The 20,501-nt window shown below is 38.8% G+C and overlaps 1 protein-coding gene across 2 annotated transcripts in view; it reads left to right on the forward strand.

Annotated features, from left to right (window-relative positions):
* The window catches only part of DDC (dopa decarboxylase), a 121,634-nt gene that overhangs the window by 38,770 nt on the left and 62,363 nt on the right, over window positions 1-20,501 (forward strand). For both annotated transcript variants that reach the window (XM_044671546.1, XM_044671537.1), the window contains exons 5-7: window positions 243-377; window positions 6,283-6,426; window positions 14,349-14,415. In XM_044671546.1, the coding sequence (XP_044527481.1) occupies window positions 243-377; window positions 6,283-6,426; window positions 14,349-14,415 (346 nt within the window). The remainder of the gene's footprint in view (window positions 1-242; window positions 378-6,282; window positions 6,427-14,348; window positions 14,416-20,501) is intronic.

Raw genomic sequence — 20,501 nt, forward strand, 5'->3', positions numbered from 1 at the left:
AGGGCTCGAAGTCAGGAAGGTCTGAGTTCAAATCCAACCTCAGAGATCTACTAGCTGTGTGACTATAGAAGAGTCTCTAAACCTCTCTATAATTCAGTTTCCTTATCTGTAGAATGAGGGACTTGGACTTGATAGTGGCTAAGGTCTTTTCAAGCTCTGAATCTGTGTTCCTTTGATCAGATTCTAGCTTTGTCTTCTTCCATTTCTGGTCTCTTCATTTAATCCACTTTTCTTGACCACAGGGAAGTGCCAGTGAAGCCACCTTGGTTGCCCTGCTCGCTGCTAGAACTAAGGTGATTCGACAACTACAGGCCAAGTCTCCAGGACTGACCGAGGGCGCCATCATGGACAAGCTGGTGGCCTACGCCTCCGATCAAGTGAGTCCACCCATGTAGGTCACAGCTCTTGCCAATAACCCCAGAGGCTTCAGTGGTTGGTTCAGTGGGAGAATTAAATGATACAAAACAAAACAGAAACCAAGATGTCTTACCTGGTGAAGAGATAACCCTAATTATGGAAAAGGTAACTCTAAAGTGGGAAAGGACCTTCCAGACCATCTGGTCCAACTCCTCCATTTTACAGATGAGGAAACTAAGGTTCAGATGAAGTGACTTGCTCATGTTTGCCTAGCTGGTGAGTGGCAGAGCTGGACAGCATCTTGGATGCTAAATTCAGTCCTCATTTAATTGTCTACCATTGTGGATTGGAACTCCATTAATTCTCATAATCGAATTTAAACTCCTTGAGGGAGGAAACATTCTTTATTTTTGTTTTTGTATCCTCAGTGACTAGAACAGGGTTGCACACATTGTAAGCACTTAGTGAATGGTGTTGATTGATTTAAGAGAACATCTGATTAGGATTTAGAGAGTTTTAGAGGGGTTGGGTTCCAATTTCAGCTCTGTTAACTTAGCACTGATGTCATCTTTGGTAAATCTCTCCTCTTGTCTGAGACGTCTCTTGGGAGACAGCCTAGACCAGTGATGTCAAACTCATATAGAAACAGAGGGTTGCATATTGACTTAGAAAACCATAAATGAACATTATCTATGTTGTATTATATTTATATTCATTTTGTTAAACATTTTCCCCAATTTTATTTTAATCTAGTTTGGTTCCTCTGAATTTAAGGTCAGTCCAGTTCTAGGTCTTATGATCTAGATGTCTGTACTCCCAAGAAGGAAGGAAGTCTCACTTGGTAGCTCAAAAGGTCAAATTAAAAAATCAAACAGAATCGCCTGCAGATCTTTAAGATTCCATTGGCTGGCACTTAATCTGGAATTATGAGACTGTGGCATATTTTGGCAATGAGATATCTGCTTTGAATTTATAATATCAGGAAATATGTTTCTATACAATGATACTATTTTGTATACTATATGATGATGATGATGATGATAGAAAACATTCATATACAGTTTATTATGTACCAGGCACTGTTATTTTCAGTTATTATCTCATTTGATTAACCCTGGGAGGTAGATGCTATTAATTATCCCCATTTTACAGATAAAGAAATGGAAGCAGAGATTAAGTGACTTGCTTAGGCTCACACTGCTAAGAAGTGTATGCAATCAAATTTGAATTCAGGTCTTTCTAAGTCCAGGTCCAGTGCTCTATGCAAGTTACCATCTAGATACCTAGAGTTAACTGACTCTAAATAGTAAGCATTTTTATATGCAGACCACTGAGCAAGAGGAGCACTTGGAAAGATATAATATTTAGATAAATAATATAATATAATATAATATAATATAATATAATATAATATAATATAATATAATATAATATAATATAATATAATATAATATAATATAATAATATATTTAGATCTCATGGAGTTTATAGTCTATTGTGGGAAAACAATTTATACACAAACAACTCAAATAAATGATGAATAGTAAACACATTAAAAAGGTACCACCTATAAGCTATAGCTCTGAGATCAGGTCTAGGCAAGGGAATGATAGGATCAGACTTGTAGTGTTAGAGTGATGTGGTCAGGACATGCACCAATCATAGTCCTTCTCAAGATAGAAAAAGCACAGGGACACCTAGGTGGCTCAGTGGATAAGAGAGCCAGGTTTTGAGATGGGAGGCCCAGGGTTCAAATCTGACCTCAGAAAGTTCCTAGCTCTGTGACCTGAGCAAGTCACTTTATACCCATTTTTCTAACCCTTTCTGCTTGGAAGCAATACATAGTATTGATTCTAAGACAGAAGATGAGGGTAAAAAAAAAAAAAAGGAGTGCACATCAACAAGCATTTATAAAGAATTGGTAAAGAATTTGTGTGCTAGGCACTATGTTAAGCACTAGAGATATAAAGGTATTCATTTCTTAAAATATTAAAATGTTAATCAAATCCAAATTTGAAGTGTAAGACTTGCAAATTAATTTTTGGTAGCCAAATGTGACAACTCATGTTCATATAATACTGACTTTGTTTCCAGAAAGCTGAGGAAATACACATACCAGCTTATGGTCAAGTTGGGAATTCTCTCAAATTCACAAGTTTATGAAATATTTTTCACTTAACATGAAAGGAAAAGTAAATAGCATAGACTTCTATCCTTAGTTTCTAACAATCCTAATTACACCAAAGGTAGACTAATGACTTCACTTTTCCCCCATAAATATAACTTAATTTTTCAAATGCTATTTAACTGTTTTTTTCTTTAATTTAATACACTAATTTGTTTTGGTTTTGTTTTTCAAAAAACCCTTACCTTCTGTCTTAGAAGTGATATTAAGTATCAGTTCTAAGGCAGAAGAATGGTAAGGGCTAGAAAAATGGGGATAAGTGACTTGACCAGGGTCACACAAGTAGGAAGCATCTGAGACAAGATTTGAATCCAGGACCTCCTCTCTCCAGACCTTGTTCTCTATACTCTAAATCACCCAGCTGTCCCCAGTAGACTAATTTGTGCAGTTCCAGTCCATCAAAAATCATTTATTGGGGGGCAGCTGGGTAGCTCAGTGGAGTGAGAGTCAGGCCTAGAGACAGAAGGTCCTAGGTTCAAACCCGGCCTCAGCCACTTCCCAGCTGTGTGACCCTGGGCAAGTCACTTGACCCCCATTGCCCACCCTTACCAATCTTCCACCTATGAGACAATACACCGAAGTACAAGGGTTAAAAAAAAAAATCATTTATTGAACATCTATTATATTCAAGGCACTGAAAAAGATAAGATTGCAATGGGTCTTGCTCTAAAATATCCTATATTCTTTTAACACTAGCCGAATATTTTTTAATATTTTTAAACAAAATAAAAAGAAATAAATAGCCTAGACACTTTTTAACTATTATAATTCTGTCTTGAAAAGTTGTCTTCCTTTCTCTCTTCTTCCTTCCTTCCTTCTTTCCTTCCTTCCTTCCTTTCTTCCTTCCTTCCTTCCTTCCTTCTCCCCTGACCAAACACTAATTCCAAGACCAGAAAAGTTAACATAGATGACATGGACAAGTGACAATTTCAAAGGACACTTTAATATTTTCCCCTCAGAAAGTAATTAATAGTTGCCAGATAGATTATATATAACTCTCTGGTTCATTGGATAGAAAACAAGAAGGAAGAGAGATTCTCTTCTTGAAGAAGGAATAACTTGTTCAGGTTCACACTGTGTGGAGTCCCAGATGAAGATCTCTTGTTCATATGTTAAAGTCCTCCCTGCTGTTTGTTGCCATGAAGAACTGATTGGAATTGGAGAATGACAGCACATGGTGCCTGATGAAGGTCAGAGGATTTTCCCTCTGCAAGAAAGCTTCGCCTTAAGCTGTTACTGACCTTTTAAAATCCATTGGTATAGCTTCTGACTTTCTCTCTGCTTTATACCCAACGCCTCCCAGCTCAGTAATCCTGAGATAAATCAGAGAGCTTATGTGCAAGTGAGAAGGCAGTGGCTTAGTGGGAACCATAGTACTGGGCATGGGTGTTACTGTGGGAGAGAAGACCTATTGAATTGATTTTATCTTATCTATAAGTTTAAGTAGAAGATGTGGGAGAAATTCAGGACTGGAGTAGGCTTTTGTCACTGCATGCCTTTTGTTGGTATTAGATCACATAAATAGCAAAGAAAATAGATAGTTGAGTCAAAAGAAACCAACAAATGAAAATCTTTCAAAAAAGGTGGCACCATTTTATAGGATATACATTATCAATTCAACTGGTATTTGTGCCTCTTAAAGTACTATGTTAATCCCTCTGGTTTGAGCCTCCTCTCTCAAACTGTACTACCTACCTGTATTACAGTCTTCTCTCCTCTATACTATAAGTAAATAATACAAATTATAGAGTTTCTATTTTTAAAATGAGGAAACTGAGGCTTAGAGAAATTGAATGACTTGCTTAGAAATTAAGTGGCCAAGTCTTGAACCCAAGACTTCTGATTTTGAGTCCTGAGTTCATTCTAATTGGATACACTTTCTTATGAATAAACACTGTCAGTCCAAAGTCAGATGCTTTGGGAAACAATTCCAATAATGCTGTTCATGCTCAAAACATCCCAGAATCCTTAATCTAGAGCTGGAAATCGATCAAGTCCAGGGGAAGTATATTCATCTATGGCATGTGATCTCTTTTAAAAATATTTTGATAACTCTTATTTCCACATATTATAATTGTTTTCTCTACTTCATTCTCTTTATATATATTTTATTTTATGCACTTGAAAACATTATTCTGAGAATCTTGGCTTTGCCAGATTGCCAAAAGGGTAAATGACACATGAAAAATTAAGGACATTTGAAGTCCAACCTCTTCATACTATAGATCAGGAAACTGAGGTCCATGGAGAATAAATCACTTCTTCAACATCATAGGTGCTAAGTGTCAGAGGCAAGGTTTGAACTCAGATCCTCTGAATCTAGCACCAATATTCCTTCCACTCAGGCACCCCTCTTTTGAAATTGCCATCAAGACCATCTTATGGGAGAATGGGCTACGTATGATTTTGATTTTTGTAAAGATAAAGAATTTCTAGTGTGGACCTCTTTTCATCAAACAAATGACACTGTCCATGTGATAAGTCTTAGGGGGAAATCTTTTGCATGTGGAGGTTGACTTGTTTAGGGTTCTACAACTAATAAGTATTGGAGTTAGATTTGAACCCAAGGCTTCCTGCCTCCAAGAACAAGAATCTATAAAGAAAGCATATTGGGTCTAAAACTGGTTTAGCTACAATAAAGAGGTCTTATTAGATTATAGTCACTTTTTGTTTTTCACTCCAGTTTATCAAGAACATTTTCACCTGCATTTATTATCTACTTTATTCAATGAACATGAATCTGAATGACTTTCAACTACTTTTAAAAATCAAATCCACCTTCTGAGGAGGAAAAGCACAATATAGTGAAAAGATCACAAGATCCAGGTTCCAATCACTTAAAGCTACTTAAAGCTGTGTCATCCTGGGAAAATACCTGCACTTCCCTGAGTGAGGTCTCAATTTCTTCAGGTATAAAATGAGGTATTTGGAATAGATGACCTCCAGGGTTTCTTCTTGATATTCAAATCCAACAGATCTCAACCCTAGAAAAATTGTCATTTTGGAAGATATTCCAAACATTATAATCTTTTAATTTTAATCTTCAGAAAATTTGTCATTTTGGAAGATATTCCAAACAGTATAATCTTTTAATTTTAATTTTAATCTTTAAATTTAATTTTAATCTCAAAGGCATTTTCTTTCTTTCTTTCTTTCTTTTTTTTAAACCCTTAACTTTTGTGTATTGACTTATAGGTGGAAGAGTGGTAAGGGTAGGCAATGGGGGTCAAGTGACTTGCCCAGGGTCACACAGCTGGGAAGTGTCTGAGGCCGGATTTGAAGCTAGGACCTCCAGTCTCTAGGCCTGGCTCTCAATCCACTGAGCTACCCAGCTGCCCTCTTTCTTTCTTTTTAAACCCCCATTTGCCTAGCTCTTACCACTCTTCTGCCTTGGTACCACTAGCTAGGTACCACTACCACTACTTAGTATTGGTTCCAAGGTAGAAAGTAAGGATTTAAAATAAATAAGTGAATAAATACTTGAATGAATAAGGAATTAAAAGCAGTGTATAATAGGGGAAAATACAGCACATCTGAAACATCATTGAAAATAGAGATGTTCCCAAGGACATAGGAAGGAATAGTCCTTTTAATATTCAAAACAAATAGCATGCTTTGCAGGTGAGAACTTGATAGAACATGCATTTAGAGATGGATGTATTCTGTTGTCAGATGTAGCCTAATCATATTTTAAAAGAGATTTGAGTTATCCTAAATCAAGTTTAATGTTTTCATTCTAGTCCCACTCATCAGTGGAAAGGGCTGGATTAATTGGTGGTGTGAAGTTAAAAATGATCCCTTCAGATGACAAATTTTCTCTACGTGGTCCAGCCCTACAGAAGATCCTGGAGGAAGACAAAGCCGCTGGCCTTATCCCATTCTTTGTAAGTTATATTGATGTTATGCACTTTGAATTTGTCAGTTATGGCCTTGAACCTTGTGGCCTTTGTGACTTATTATGAGTCACTGGGTTCCTCCTGATAAAGCACTCTTTTGGAGATGCTTTGGGATGGTATGAAGAACTATAAAAAACAAAGGATATACCAGTGCATTTGAGTTCTGGAGGACCCTACTAGATAGAAGGGTTTTAATCATGGGCCCAATTGTACTCCATATTCCTGGAGTCTGATTGCAAGCTGACTTAAGTTCATAGAAGCTCATTACCTGGCTGGCCCAAGAGTGATGATTTTTTTTTTTTTGGATGTCTAAAAGACAAGTTGCTCAGGATTGTGATCTCTATTGGTGGAGAGAGGGTCTGCACTGATCATAGGATTCTTATAGTATTGAATTGTAAATTATGGCACTTAGAATTAATTTGGGGGAGTATGACTAAAGAGCAGATCCTATGAAAACATATTTGGGGGTTTTAGTAGGCTGTCAGCTCAATAAGAGGCTACAATAAGACATAGAAGTCAAGAAATGAAAAGATCTTTGTGAACATAGAGCTGGAAAGGGCTCCAGAGGTACATCTAGTCCAACCTCTTCAGTTTATAGATGAGAAAACTAAGGCCCAGGAAAGTTTAGTAATTTGATCAAGTTCACACAGTAAGGATTGAAGGGAAGATTCAAACTCAGCTCCCGTGAGTGTCTTTTTGTTTTGTGAATGCCTTCATTTGTAGCAGAGAATAAAGGCAAAACTTCAAAGCAAAGATCTATAAACTTTAAGGTATTACTTATGTAAAATCAATTATTCTAATTTCTCTATCTGAACTATAATTTCATCTGTGTAGGGAACTCCTAAGGTAAAAGTTCTTTCAATCAAGGCACATCAGCCATTCATATGTAATAAGAGAGCTAAGTGATTTGTCTATGGTTATGCAGCTAGTATGTGTCAGAGACTGCATTTAAACCCAGGTCTTCCCAGCTCCAAAGACCAACCATTATCCATCAATATTGTTGTTATAAATGAGGACAAGCAGTCAGTGTTAGAGGAGGAAGCAGGAAGAAAGAAAGACAGAGAGAGATAGAAACAGAAAGACAGAGACAGAGAGAAAAGAAACAGAGAGAGAGAAGAGAGTGAGAGAGACAGAGAGAGAGAGAGACAGAGAGACAGAGAGAGAGAGAGAGAGAGAGAGAGAGACAGAGAGAGAGAGAGAGAGACAGAGAGAGAGAGACAGAGAGAGAGAGACAGAGAGAGACAGAGAGAGAGAGAGAGAGAGAGAGAGAGAGAGTAAGTACACTGAAGAGGTTGAATGTTCAGAGAAATTGGTGAAGACAGAACACTTGAAGCAATGTTCGTGCGTAGGATCTAGATAAACAGGGTAAAGAATGATTATTCCAGGAATGCATGTATGCACAAATGTATAAGTAGGAATAAGCAGGGCATGTTCAGAAGTCAAAGAGTAAACTAGTTGGGCTACAGCAGAAGGCTGATATTTGGGAACAGTGGGAGAAGAGGTTGGAAAGATAATTTGCTGCTTTATTAAAGAGGACCCTGAATGATAGTGTATAAAATTTGGATTCTATAGCACTAGTGAACCATTGAAGGTTTTAAGGTAGTAACATGATCAAAGTCACATTCAGGAAGACTAATCTAGATGCAGTGTTTTAGATGGAGAAGAGGAGAGACACTGGAAGACATGACACAAAGATCCTGGAAGCAGGGAGAAAATGTTTTTAAATTTTTTACTTATTTATTTGTTTGTAACATTCAAAATATTAAGATTCTTGGTTAAATTCCTCCCTCTCTCCCCTCCCCTCCATTAGAGAAGGCATCATCTGAGAAAAAAATAGATGTACATAGGAAACCATGTCTTTCTTATTTCTATTTTATCAGTTCTTTCTCTGGGCATGGACATACACAAGTCATTCTTCAAAGTATATTTCCCTTGCTGTATACAACGTTCTCTTGATTCTCCTTGTCTCGCTCTTAATAATTTCATGTGGGTCTTTTTGAAAATAGAGTTGATTCTCTTTGCTGCTGTGAAGTGTTAAATGTTTTGGGTAGGGGTTTGACACAAGTATGGAGAGCAGTTTGGTAAAACACAAACATTTATTTGTTCTGAGAGGTTCAGATAGGAGATAGGGAGGAGGAAAGTGAAATTATTTCTCTAATATCTTACAACTATGCCTAAAATCCTAATAGCTCTTAGAAATTCTGCTCTTTAAGAGACAGAGTGGGATTAAGGAACTCCTTTTAACACTACTCAATATGGTCTGTATAAAGTATAGGGTTGTGTGTGTGTGTTTTTTAATTGGTCTACATGTGTAATTTCACTGCTGTGGCAAACTTTTCAGTGCAGAAACTCCTTTCACTAATGCAAATGAGCAACTTTTCTGCATCTTATAGCCTTAGAAAGTTGTCAGGGACCACCTAGTATTTAAGTGATATGTCCTTGGCCATACAGTATGGGTCAGAGGTACAGCTTGAACTCAGAACTTCCTAACTGTACAGCTGGTCCTGCATCCATAGAACTGGACCTTGCCATGTACACACTGTAATAATATCCTTCTAATTATTGATGTACAAAGGCAAAATCAAACCTCAAGCTATAGATTCAATAGCAGGATTTCAAAGAGGAGCCTCATTTTATTTTCATCCTTCCTTTTTGTTTTTGTAGCTTTGAAATGAAGCCTCTGTTCAGTTTGATCTAATTTGGGTTAAGGTCTTCTGTTTGCATACATTAGACATGTCGGGTGAAGTGAAGCTTTAGATCTAGTGATTCCCATTACTTGTCTCTAAGATAAAAGAGTCCACCAGGTCTTGGATATGGGGACTGACAGGACCCACAATTCTACTGCTGCACTTCAGATTTTAGCACCCTTCACAGAGACACTCTCATAAATAACTCCATTCCCAAAAGGATGCAAGTTTTTTGAAGGCAGTGATTATTTTCTTTTTTTTTTTCTTTTTTGGCATTCCTAGTGTCTAGCACATTCCTAGTGTAAGAAATAAAATTAATATACAAGGATAGATTTTAAAATATTAGGGTTTTAAAGAGTTTATTGATAGCCATTTAGGAAAATGAAGCTATGTGCCTGTTAAGAGTTAGTTTAAAGCAGTGATTCCCAAAGTGGGCGCCACCGCCCCCTGGTGGGTGCTGCAGCGATCCAGGCAAGGTGGTGATGGCCACAGGTGCATTTATCTTTCCTATTAATTGCTATTAAAATTAAAAAATAATAATTTCCAGGGGGCTAAGTAATATTTTTTTCTGGAAAGGGGGCGGTAGGCCAAAAAAGTTTGGGAACCACTGATTTAAAGGGACCCGCCATTACCTGTTCCTCCCATCCTGGTTCCTGCTCCACAGCCAGAAAAGAGGAAGTACCAATCCAGTCCTCAGTCTTTATACTTTTCTCTACATTATTATGCTTCCTGCCCACGTGATTACATAAGAGAGAAAGCCAGTTGGCTCTTAGGAAATGTAGTTTGAAAGGGCCCTAAATGTCCACAGGAAGTTTAGATCAGGGACCTCAAAATTAGTTCAAGGACCCTCAAATTTCCAACATCACATTAGGCCCATAGTAAACTGTAGATCAGTTGTTTCAAAGTAATGGCTATTCTAACCATTGATGAATAAAGACAGACCTGCATTATCTTGGATGAAGCCAAAGAAGCCATTTTTTAAAAGAATCTCTTCACTGGAGAACAGATTAAATTTTTTTTTTACCAGTATAAGGTAGCATCAAGGAAACAGAAGTCACAGTGAGGTGACAGGCCTGGGTTTCATAAGAGGATCATTTTCTGGGCTTCTCTACCAAGGCTTGCTGAGTCACCAAAGCTCCCTAAAACCCGGCTCCACTTGTAAGCCTGGAAGTTGACAGGAAGTGACACAGAATGTCAGCTCTGGTTCTGGGGTCTCCTTTCTGCACATTTCTTGGCCCCATTTGCCTTTTGTTACCTGTCAGGTTTTTGGGTTTTTTTTCAACAGTAATTGAGGTGACAGAATTTAAGTGTTTTAATGCTTAAGGAGAAGGAGAAAAAAAAAAAAACCAACAACCTATACAAGGTCTTTTACTTATCAAAACTGTCTTCCTTCCTCTGGCGTGGGAGGCTGGAGATAGAGAGTTGACCAGGCGGACCTTAAGGGGAGGCCAGGAAGCAGCCTGGGGGAGAAGTTGGCTGGAAATCCATTCTTTCAGAAGAAAGCCTTCGGGCTGTTTTTAGCTGTCAGATCCATTTCTGATATGTAGCTTCTCTCTCCTCCCCACCCCAGTCCAAATGTGATTATGCTTCTGTAATACTGGTTGTAAATTAGGTTAAATTCATTGTGTGGTGCTGAGGCAGGGTAATCAGAGCCCCAGGAGAGCAGGTGCTGTTGCTTTAAAGTGGTTTCTGGGAATGAGGACAAGTGGCTTTGTGGCTCGGACTCTCATAGAAAAGATATTTTAAAATGTGTTGAAACAAAGTAAAGCCGTTTTGTCACATAGGCAGCATCTTAGAGGGGATTTGGATCTGGGTTAATGTGCTGTCCCTCTACCTCTCAGGTTGCAGAAAGTGGAATTGGGGTTCTTGATATTGACCATCAGGGGGTGCTGTGGTGCAATGTGGAAGTTTTAAATTGGGCCTTGTTCAAGTTAATCCTTTTGAGAGAGACTGTAGGGTGTTAACCCTCTCAATTAAGAACCAGAGAACAAGGGTTTGTAATATATTTTGCTATCACGGACCCCTCTGTCAGTCTAAGGCAGTGGTTCCCAAACTTTTTTGGCCTACCACCCCCTTTCCAGAAAAAAAATATTACTTAGCACCCCTGGAAATTAATTTTTTTAATGTTAATAGTATTTAATAGGAAAGATATGCATTAATGTTTCTATCTTTTTCGTAAAATATAGTAAAGAAAGATGTAAATTAGAAAAATTGAACTTTGAAATTATGAAACTATTTATTGAACTCAGAAATGAACCTGTGGCCATCACAGCTCTCCTGGATCACTGTAGCACCACCAGGGGGCGGTGGTGCCCACTTTGGGAATCACTGGTCTCAGGAAACTAGGGGACCTCTTCTCAGAATAATGTTTTAAATACATAAAATTATTAAGGAAGCCAATTATATTAAAACATAGATCTTCAAATATAATTAAAAGAACAAATGAATCAAGTTCATGGACCCTATGTTAAGAATTAACTCTCCCTTAACAATTTAACTTCCAAGTGACTAGAGTGACTAGAATTGGTGCTTTTAGGGTAGATGCCTGCGTCACATAGCTATAGTAGCAAGAAAAGACTGCCATGATGAAGGCTGGCTCCTTCCTTGCAAGTTCCAGAAACAATGTATTAGAGAACCTGATCTGGATGGAGCAATGGAATGGAGAAGGAACAGATAGGTAGGGAGAGAACCAGGAGAGAGTGTTATCCTGAAAACCTAGAAAGAAAGAGAAATGAGGAGGAGAGAATGATCCACACTGACTGCAGAGAGATTAAGGAGAATGAAGATGGAGAAAAGACCATTGGATTTGGCAACTGATAGATCATTAGTAACTTTGGAGAGAACAGTATCAGTGAAATGGGAAGATCAGAAGCCAAATTGTAAGGGTTTAAGAATAGAAGGAGAGGAGAGAAAGTAGAGGTGCTTATTTTAGGTAGCTTTTTAAAAGGGTTTTGCCACAAGTGGCAAAAGAGATATAGGACAATAATTATCAAGTTTGTAAATGTCTCTTGAGTTTTTGTTGTTTGGAGTTTTTTTCCTCCCAAGATGGGGAAGACATCAGTTTGTTGGTAGGCAGTAGAGAATGAACCAGTAGACAGAGCGCGTTTTATAACAAGTGATGGAAAAGAGATGAGAGAGGGAGTAATCTATTGGAGGTGATGGGATAGAATGGGATTGCTTGAGAATGCAGAAGGGTTAGCTTTGAGTAAGGAATAAGACTATTTCATCATGTGAGGTAGAGGTGAAAGAGGAGATAGTGGCAGAAGATATATGAGTGGTATGTGATGACAAAGAAGGGGTAGATGGAGTTCAGGGTGAATGACTTTAATCTTTTCATAAACTAATGAAGCAAAGTTTTCAGCTAGGAAGGTAAGATGAGAGGGAGGCATGAGAAATTTGAAGGAGAAAGAAAAGATTTGGAAGAGGCTCTATGGAAAATGGGAGAGTGAGTAGTAGATGAGAGAGGTTCAGTAGGAATGCCTAGCAATAGTGAAAATTCTGTTGTGGTTCTGAAACAAATTTGAAATGGACTGAGTCAGAATGATTGCATGATTTTCTCCATCTTTGATCTGCAGCACATTGTGTAGGAGTGAAGGTGATGAGAGATAGTGAGTGACTGAGGCTGAAGCTCAGTAGGGTATAATCAGTGAGATGATGAAGACTCTAGGTATTCAAGAGAGGAGGACAGTGTAGAGGAGCTTCACTAAGGGATCAAGATGGGGAAAAGGGGAGAGAGTAGCTAGTGCAGGAGAGATGGTTTGGGAGAGAATTAAAGGTGGAGGTCATCGTGCAAATGAATAGTAGGGTTTTGACAAATCAATAGATTAAGGATAAGGAGATTTTGGAATTCTTAAACATGGAGGTGGTAAATTTGTGGGTGATGGCAAAATGGAGGGTATGACTATCTTGGTGGGTGGAATAGGAGTCAGACAGAGAAGTGAGTAGGTTTAGGAACTGAAGTTAAATTGTTTGAGGGAGAGTTAATTTATATGTTGAAATCCCCTCATAGGAAAATTGGAGTTAAGGAGGAGAGAAAAATTGTGAGTCAGGCACTGAATGCACTGAGGAAGGAAGAGGAGTGACTTAGGGGCACCAAGATTTTGGTTGGTAAATATAAACAGCATGAACTCCAAAGAAAGAACTTTGAATGGGCAATGAGAAGCAAAGAGTATTACAATCTCCCCTGCCTCAACTAATGAGCTAAAGGGAATGATTGATCACTGGAAAGGGTTGTCTGGGAGTCTTTGTCATTAGGGAGGTCTCAATAATAGATAAAAGATGGAATGAGTGGCAGGGGAAAAGATTTAGGATTAAGGTAAATTACATTTGGTGGAACCAGCATTCCAGAGAGCACAGTGGAAGTTTGGGGTAGGAGGGTTGAGGGGAATAAGAATCAGGAATTAGGTGGTGGGGAAGAGAGAATGGGATTTTCAGAATTATTTCGATGTGTAGGATAAGTAAGAGTGTTCATTGATGAGGGGAAGGCACCCCTCTCCTTCCCAAAGAAGGTTGAGATCAGGCTGGAGACAAGTGAAGAGTGTTAGAGACAAATGGGAGGCTGTTTGATTACTCTTCTTCCCTGGAAAACACAGAATTCAAGAATGGCATTTATCCTCTCAAGTCCCACCATCTAGTTGGAGTGGGAGTTAGGGGAGTAACCTAAGAGGTGGTCTGCTATGCTCCTGGGACCTCCAGGGGACTCAGCACAATCCAGTAAAATATTCACAAAGCATTGCCAGTGGTCTGCTAGTCATTCATTTCCAAGGGGCAGGCGTGGTAGCTGGAGAAGTCAGGTGAGGACTACATGATATTTTGGGGAAATGCCTTTAACATTGTAGTTCTTATATTTAGTAAATATAATCTATTTGTGGGTTAAAAACAGTTAATGAATTTCTAGGCAATTAAATTATATCCAAGAAGTAATTCTAATTATCTTCCAGGTCTTATCTATTAGATGTTAATATGGCTTCCTCCTCCTGCTTCTATACTTATTTGGAATCCTTTCTGTCTCCTTTCTACACCTCCTATGCCCATTTATGGTCCTTTGCTCCAGAGCCTGATCTTGTTTTCTTTTCCTAAGTATCAGGCATACAGTAGGAGCTTAATAAATGCTTTTTGAGCTTGATTTGATCAGAAACAATAATGATCTTTGTTCAAACTTCCTCAAGGGGGGGGGGGGGAAGTAATTTCTAATGTTATGCTTTTTTTGTTTTTATTTCTCAGGTGGTTGCTACACTTGGAACCACTCCTTGCTGTTCATTTGACAATCTATTAGAACTGGGTCCTATTTGTAAGTATTCATCTAATTCTTCCTCATACTTTTGGAAATAATTATTTGCTGGGTAGAATAGCATTACTATTTTCAGCTCAAAGTTTTGACTTCCTTCCCAGGGCTTAATGAGCTTTTAGACTAAATTCACAATTGCTCTAGAATTTAAAATTCGAATTCAGTAGATATTGGATAACTGCACACAATACCCAAATCCTTAGTGCAAGGCACTGGAGATAGGTAGATGGAAAAAAAAAACACTTAGAAGGCTTCCATTCTATTAGAAATAGTGTAACCTCCATTGTGCTTTTTTCCACTGTGGTCTTTATGTAGCTTTCTTGTATTTGCAGTATAAACAGTTCAGGAACAATGAATAGTTCAGATGGCCAGGAGTTCAGAAATGGAGATAATTGACTGGGCTAGCATTTGTACCGCTTATGAAGCAAACATTTGATCTTTTAACAATGTAGTAGGATTACTAGAAAATACTCTATTAAAGAGAAAAAATATTTTGAAGGACTTTAAAAGGAAGTGACATTTTCATACAGTGATATTCTTTAGTGCCTCCAGCTAGTAGAAGGAGCACAACTAACACCTTTGTATCTCTTAGGGCCCCTTTCCTTGTTTAAACCAATCCTGGGAGCTAGCTCACTGGTCTCTTCTATTAAACACTTGCTGCTACCTCTTCCCCTTATTTTCCCAGGTTTTTCATTCCACTTAGGATAAAATCTCAGGTTCCTGTTGCCCCCAGTAATTATAGACTTTTTACTGCCTGCAAACAGAAGTGTTTAGTTGCCTAAAAGCTACAACACTTTAGGAAATACACAAGTTGAGAGTATGTGTGTAAAATGAACATTAAAAAGGGTAAATTTTACCAATTACAAACCTTCTTACCCTTTCATCCTAGACCCACGCGCCTAGGTATGGTGGAAAGAGTGGTGGTGGCCTTTGAAGTCAGAGGATCTAGGTTCAAATCTGCTACCTGCTGCCTGGATGACTTTCCTCAGAGTAAACCTTAACGTCCTTTGTAAAATGAATGAGTTAGACTAAATGACCTACAGAATCCTTTCCAGGAGCTCCATGTTTTTGAACCTATGATTCACCCATGAAGTTGAGACCTCACCATTTCTTAGTTCATAAGCTTATAGAAAAGACCTTAGAGGTCATGTAGACCAATCTCTTGAAAAAACTGAGGCTTAGGTACTTCTAAGTGGTATAATTCCCTTTATAATTCAGGTCTTATTGTTCTGAGCTCTTTCAGCTGCCTCCCTTTTCCTGCCTTTCTGACTTCCTCCCAGGTCTTGTTCTTCTTAACTCAGCTCTAGTTCTTATTAGGAATTTCAATTGCAGGTTGTGAGTTGCCTTAACTCCTGGAAATGGAGGTCTGGGGAGAGGCTCCCAAGTTCTGCTGTAGGGATCTTTCTCCACTGGATCTCTTGGTTTATCATCGAACAAGTTATCTCACCCTAGACCTGATGACCATAAAATTGGGAAAGTTCTCCTAGAGTACTTGGCTTTTAGTTGTTCGGTTGTTTCATTTGTATCTGACTCACCATGACCTCATCTGGGGTTTTCTTGGCAAAGACATTGGAGTAGGTTGCCATTTCCTTCTCTATCATGTATGAGATGAGGAAACTGAGGCAAAAAGGGTTAGGTGGCTTGATCAGGGTCATATAGCTAGTAAGTAACAGAACTCAGGTCTTCCTGACTCCAGGCCCACTGTGTCACCTAGCATTTAGCTACCTAACAAGAATAAATCTTCTCTATTGGACCTTCAGATTATATCTTTCTTGGGCTTCAAGCTCTGAGAGCTTATTTTTATTAACTGTTCTCTTGTCTTCTCTATTCCTAATAGCAATGCTACTGGTTGACTCCTGAGACTTTCCTTTTCCAAAACAGAGATTAGATCCTGTGGTATAAGGCTGTGAGGATCAGCCTCCATCATCCCCTTACAGGAGCCTGGGCCACTCATGTTCCTTCCAGTGGACTTTTCTCTTAGACTTGTCTTCTCTTTCATGTTGCCCTGGCTCACTCCTGGATTTTTCCTTTCTTCTTGACTGATCTTTCAAGCAGACCCTAGGGTCAATGGAGAATGGATACTTTTATTCACTTCAGCAACTGCTTTCAATAACTTTCTAATCTCTAGGTACTATGCAGTGAGTCCTACTGAGCTCTTGGCCCTTGAAAGTTAGATTCATAAACGATTATCTTTTTAACTAGAATTACAAACAGAATTTTTTCTTACAGTATATACAGTATATCAACATACTCTTGCTTTCTCCCATGTCTAAAATAATCAGTTTCCTATATATTCTAATTGTGTAGTAGTCTATTCATAACTAAAGGCTTCCATTTTAGGATCTTTACTTGGCAGCACTTTGCTAGCCTGGTTGGAATTTATAGCATATATTTAAAAATAATAAAACCTCATATCTTTAAAGACAATATGTTATTTAACCTTCTTGCTCATTGAGACTGACCTTCTCCCTCAATTACTCCTTAATCTCTTAGATTTTTTCAGTCTGTGGACAAAGTATTTTTCCTTTCCTTTAGTACATCCAACATAGAATCAGGTGGCCCTGTGCTAAAATTTCATTTTGGACCTGAGCAGTCCGAAACCCCAGACACCATGGAAATAGCTTTATGGATGGAGAACATTCCTCTAGAGCTGGCCAAGAATGACCTCAAGTAAAGGCCAAGAAACTATGTTTCCCTGCATGGATGCAGCCCAATCTGGCACCAGCTTCTCGGAGCTACTGCTAGAAGAGGCATAGGGCATGAAACTTTTCCTAGACTACGGATCTTGGGCCAGTCTGTTAGGGCAGAATAGTAAATGAGTGATGGTTGGCTAAGACTAGACCACCCAAATGGGTTTCCTCAATGCTTTCAACCATCCACTCCTTCCTGAGGTGTCTAACGAGGGGTTCCATCCAGGGTTCCATTCTATGGTTCTCACCTACACAGTTTTAAGACAAGGAATTGGGGGAATCACCGGCTGCTGCCACTTAGGGTCCTCCCTATTCAAAGATGGAATTATCAGCCTCCTCTTCCCACTTCCGTACATCTTGGATTGATATTCTTGTTGTTATTCTTTTTTCCCAGAAGCAAGGATGGGTCTGAGTTGACCCATTTCCATTCATGTTCACTCCACCCCGCCATGTGACTGGCAGCATTCACTTGTGAAAACAGCTGGCCTGGCTGGAGGGTCTCTTGGTCACAGAATGGAGTGAGGCTAACTGACCCAAATGGGGATCCAAGCCATGACTTTGGCCTCATTAGCACAGAGCTCTAATCAAGTGCAGTAAACAACCCAGGCTCTTCATTTCAGTCAAATGCTGGGCTGGTCTCCCAAAGGAACTGAATGTCCTGGCCCTCAGCCTGCTTATATAACTCCCTGCAGCTATCATATTCAAAGAGTATGCAAAGGCTCCAGTGGGGCCGAGTCCACCAGGCCCCTCTGGTGACCTCTACCAAAAGTGTTCTAGTCTTACTTCAGGAGACATCTGCCAGCTTGAAAGGACCACTAGGGACAGACTGAGTACAGGTCATCGCTCTGATCTAGCATTTAATTACTTCTAAATGCTTTCTTATATGTGGCTAGAAACTGATTTGTAAATTTGTTTGGCACCACAAAGGGATGACCATTGTGGAGAAAAGCTGATAAGCAGCTGGGCACGCTAGAAAAAAAAATATTTTTTGTTGTTTTTGGAGAAGCTGGGTTTGAATCCCTGCTTTGTCACTTACTACCTGCGCACACTTGCAACCTTGGGCAAGCAACTTCATTCCTTTTTTGGACTTGGTTTCTTCCTCTAAAAAAATGAGAGGATAATATTACATGGTTTAGAAAGTTATTTCCAGAGCTACACCCATCATCTGAGGATGCTTCATCTCTCTCTTCCTCAGTTTCCTCTTCTTTAAAAGGAGGACATGTGACTAGAATGCTTCCCTTTAGCTCTAAATCCCTACCCTCACTGGAAACTCAGTTTCCTCCTCCATAAAATGTGGACACAAGACTTAATGGCCTCTAAGATCTCTTCTGGCTCCAAATCATTGATCCTCTTATTTGACATGGTACAATTCTGGACTCTGTTTATCTGTTGCAGAAATTTTTTAAAAGAGTATTGTTTTGGCTAAAATGTTAAATAAGCACTCATTTTTGGGTTCAAACTGTCCAGGTTCAAACTGTATCTTTTTTTAGTGTGTAAAGCTGATATCCTACATTCAGTAGGCTAAAAACAACTTGCATACCTGTAGCCCTATGTCTAACAAAGGGCTTTAAGATACATAGACTCCTTGAGTCTCCATCTACCCCACTGAGGTTAATATAGGGCCAAGTATTAGAATCTCTATTTCACAGATGTGCAAAGTAATGGCCTTCATCAAAGTAACTTGTTCAAGGTTTCACAGGAAATAAATGGTAAAGCTAGCTCTTAAGGGCAGGTCTTCTTTCCCCCTGCCCACCGCCCACAGCTCTGTATTTCCTCAGTTATACACTTGACAAAAAGATGCTCTGATTAAAAGTGATGATTCACTAGTCATACAGAGGACAAATCAGAACATAGTTTTCTGAAAATTGCTCTTTTGGAGAATAAGTTTCATTTAAAATTCCATGTTATTATTGTTCTTCAGAAACCTTCTCAACTGGTCTATTTAAACCAGTTAATTTCCTGGCAGTTCCAATTCAGATAAAAGATCACAAGTGGGGGAAAAATGGATGACTAAAATCAAACTTGAGGCATGTTTTCAGAACAGCCAGAATAGGGCAGGTCAGTGCCAAGACTAGAGAGGCAGCAGCTAGCAAAAGCAGAGGCTAGGAGAGGGCAGGGAGAATAGAACCCAGAACACGGACAAAGAGAGGACAGTTCTGGGGAAAAAACAAGAAAGCTGGTAGTTGAGGTTTTTTTCAAAGGTCAGAGTCATTTGATTGGCCCCTTGTGGGGATAAATGTGATCACTGAATGTCAGAAGTAGGCACTTGATGAAAACCAGATAAGAAAGCTGGAGTCAGGGCTATAGGAGTAGTGAGTGAGGGTCAGGGTTGACTCTAGATGCAGGGTACAGATAATCAGGCATAATGGATTAAGTAGATTTTAAAGGTCAAAGGAGGTAATTGGCCTGAAATTCAAGCAGGCAACCTGAATAGGAGGGCAAGGATATTGAGAAACGAGGGTTCAAAATCTGGACAAGAATCTAGATCAGCTTCATATCCATAAAGTTAGCTACTACTGCTAAGTCACTTTTGAATCTTTACCAGGATCCTCTCTAAAAGAAAGATTTTAATCTTTTTTTTTTACATCATGGACCCCTTTGGCAGTCTAGTAAAGCCTATGGATCCCTTCTTTGAACCCCTTCTTTGAGTAATCTTTTTAAAGGAATAAAATAAAATACTGAAAATTACAAATGAAGCCAATTATATTGAAAGAGTAATGAAAATATTAAAAAAAATTCACACACTCAAAGGGTAAGAACCTCTACTCTAGCAAAATGAAGAACCTTCAGTGGAAGTAGAAAATGAACCTTCAAATGGGCAGTCTCAATCAGATTACCCTGGGCACAAGTGTATTTACAATACTGAAATGAAAGGAGATAAATATATTTTCTCAGCTCTTCTCCCGATCCAAGCTTGGTCATTATAGTCACACAGAATTCAGTTTTATTTTATTTGTTCTTTCTATTTACACAGTATAGTCATTGTGTCTATTTCCTGGCTCTGCTCTATTCTCTTGGTACCAGTTCACACAATCATCCCATACTTCTCTGAATTCTTAATCTCTTGTCTTTCTTGGCTTCCCTCAAGACCGAGCTCAAATCTCACCTTCTGCTAGAGACCTTTTCCAGTCCTACAGCTAACCTTCCCTCTGAGATTAGCTTCCATCTACTTTATATCTTGTACCTGCCTAGTTATTGATTTGTGGTCTCCTCCATTAGAATGTAAGGTCTTTGAGGTTAGGGACAGCATTTTTGCCTTCCTCTGTATCCCCAGAAATTAGCACAATTCCTGAAGCATGATCATAGCTAAATATTTGTTGACTGACTTTCTTATGTACAGCAATATGCCATTATTTTCAAGGACTATAACTTATTTAGCCCTTTCCTAATCAATCCTAC

The sequence above is a fragment of the Gracilinanus agilis genome, chromosome 1 (assembly GCF_016433145.1).
Source record: "Gracilinanus agilis isolate LMUSP501 chromosome 1, AgileGrace, whole genome shotgun sequence".
Taxonomy (NCBI): Eukaryota; Metazoa; Chordata; class Mammalia; order Didelphimorphia; family Didelphidae; genus Gracilinanus; species Gracilinanus agilis.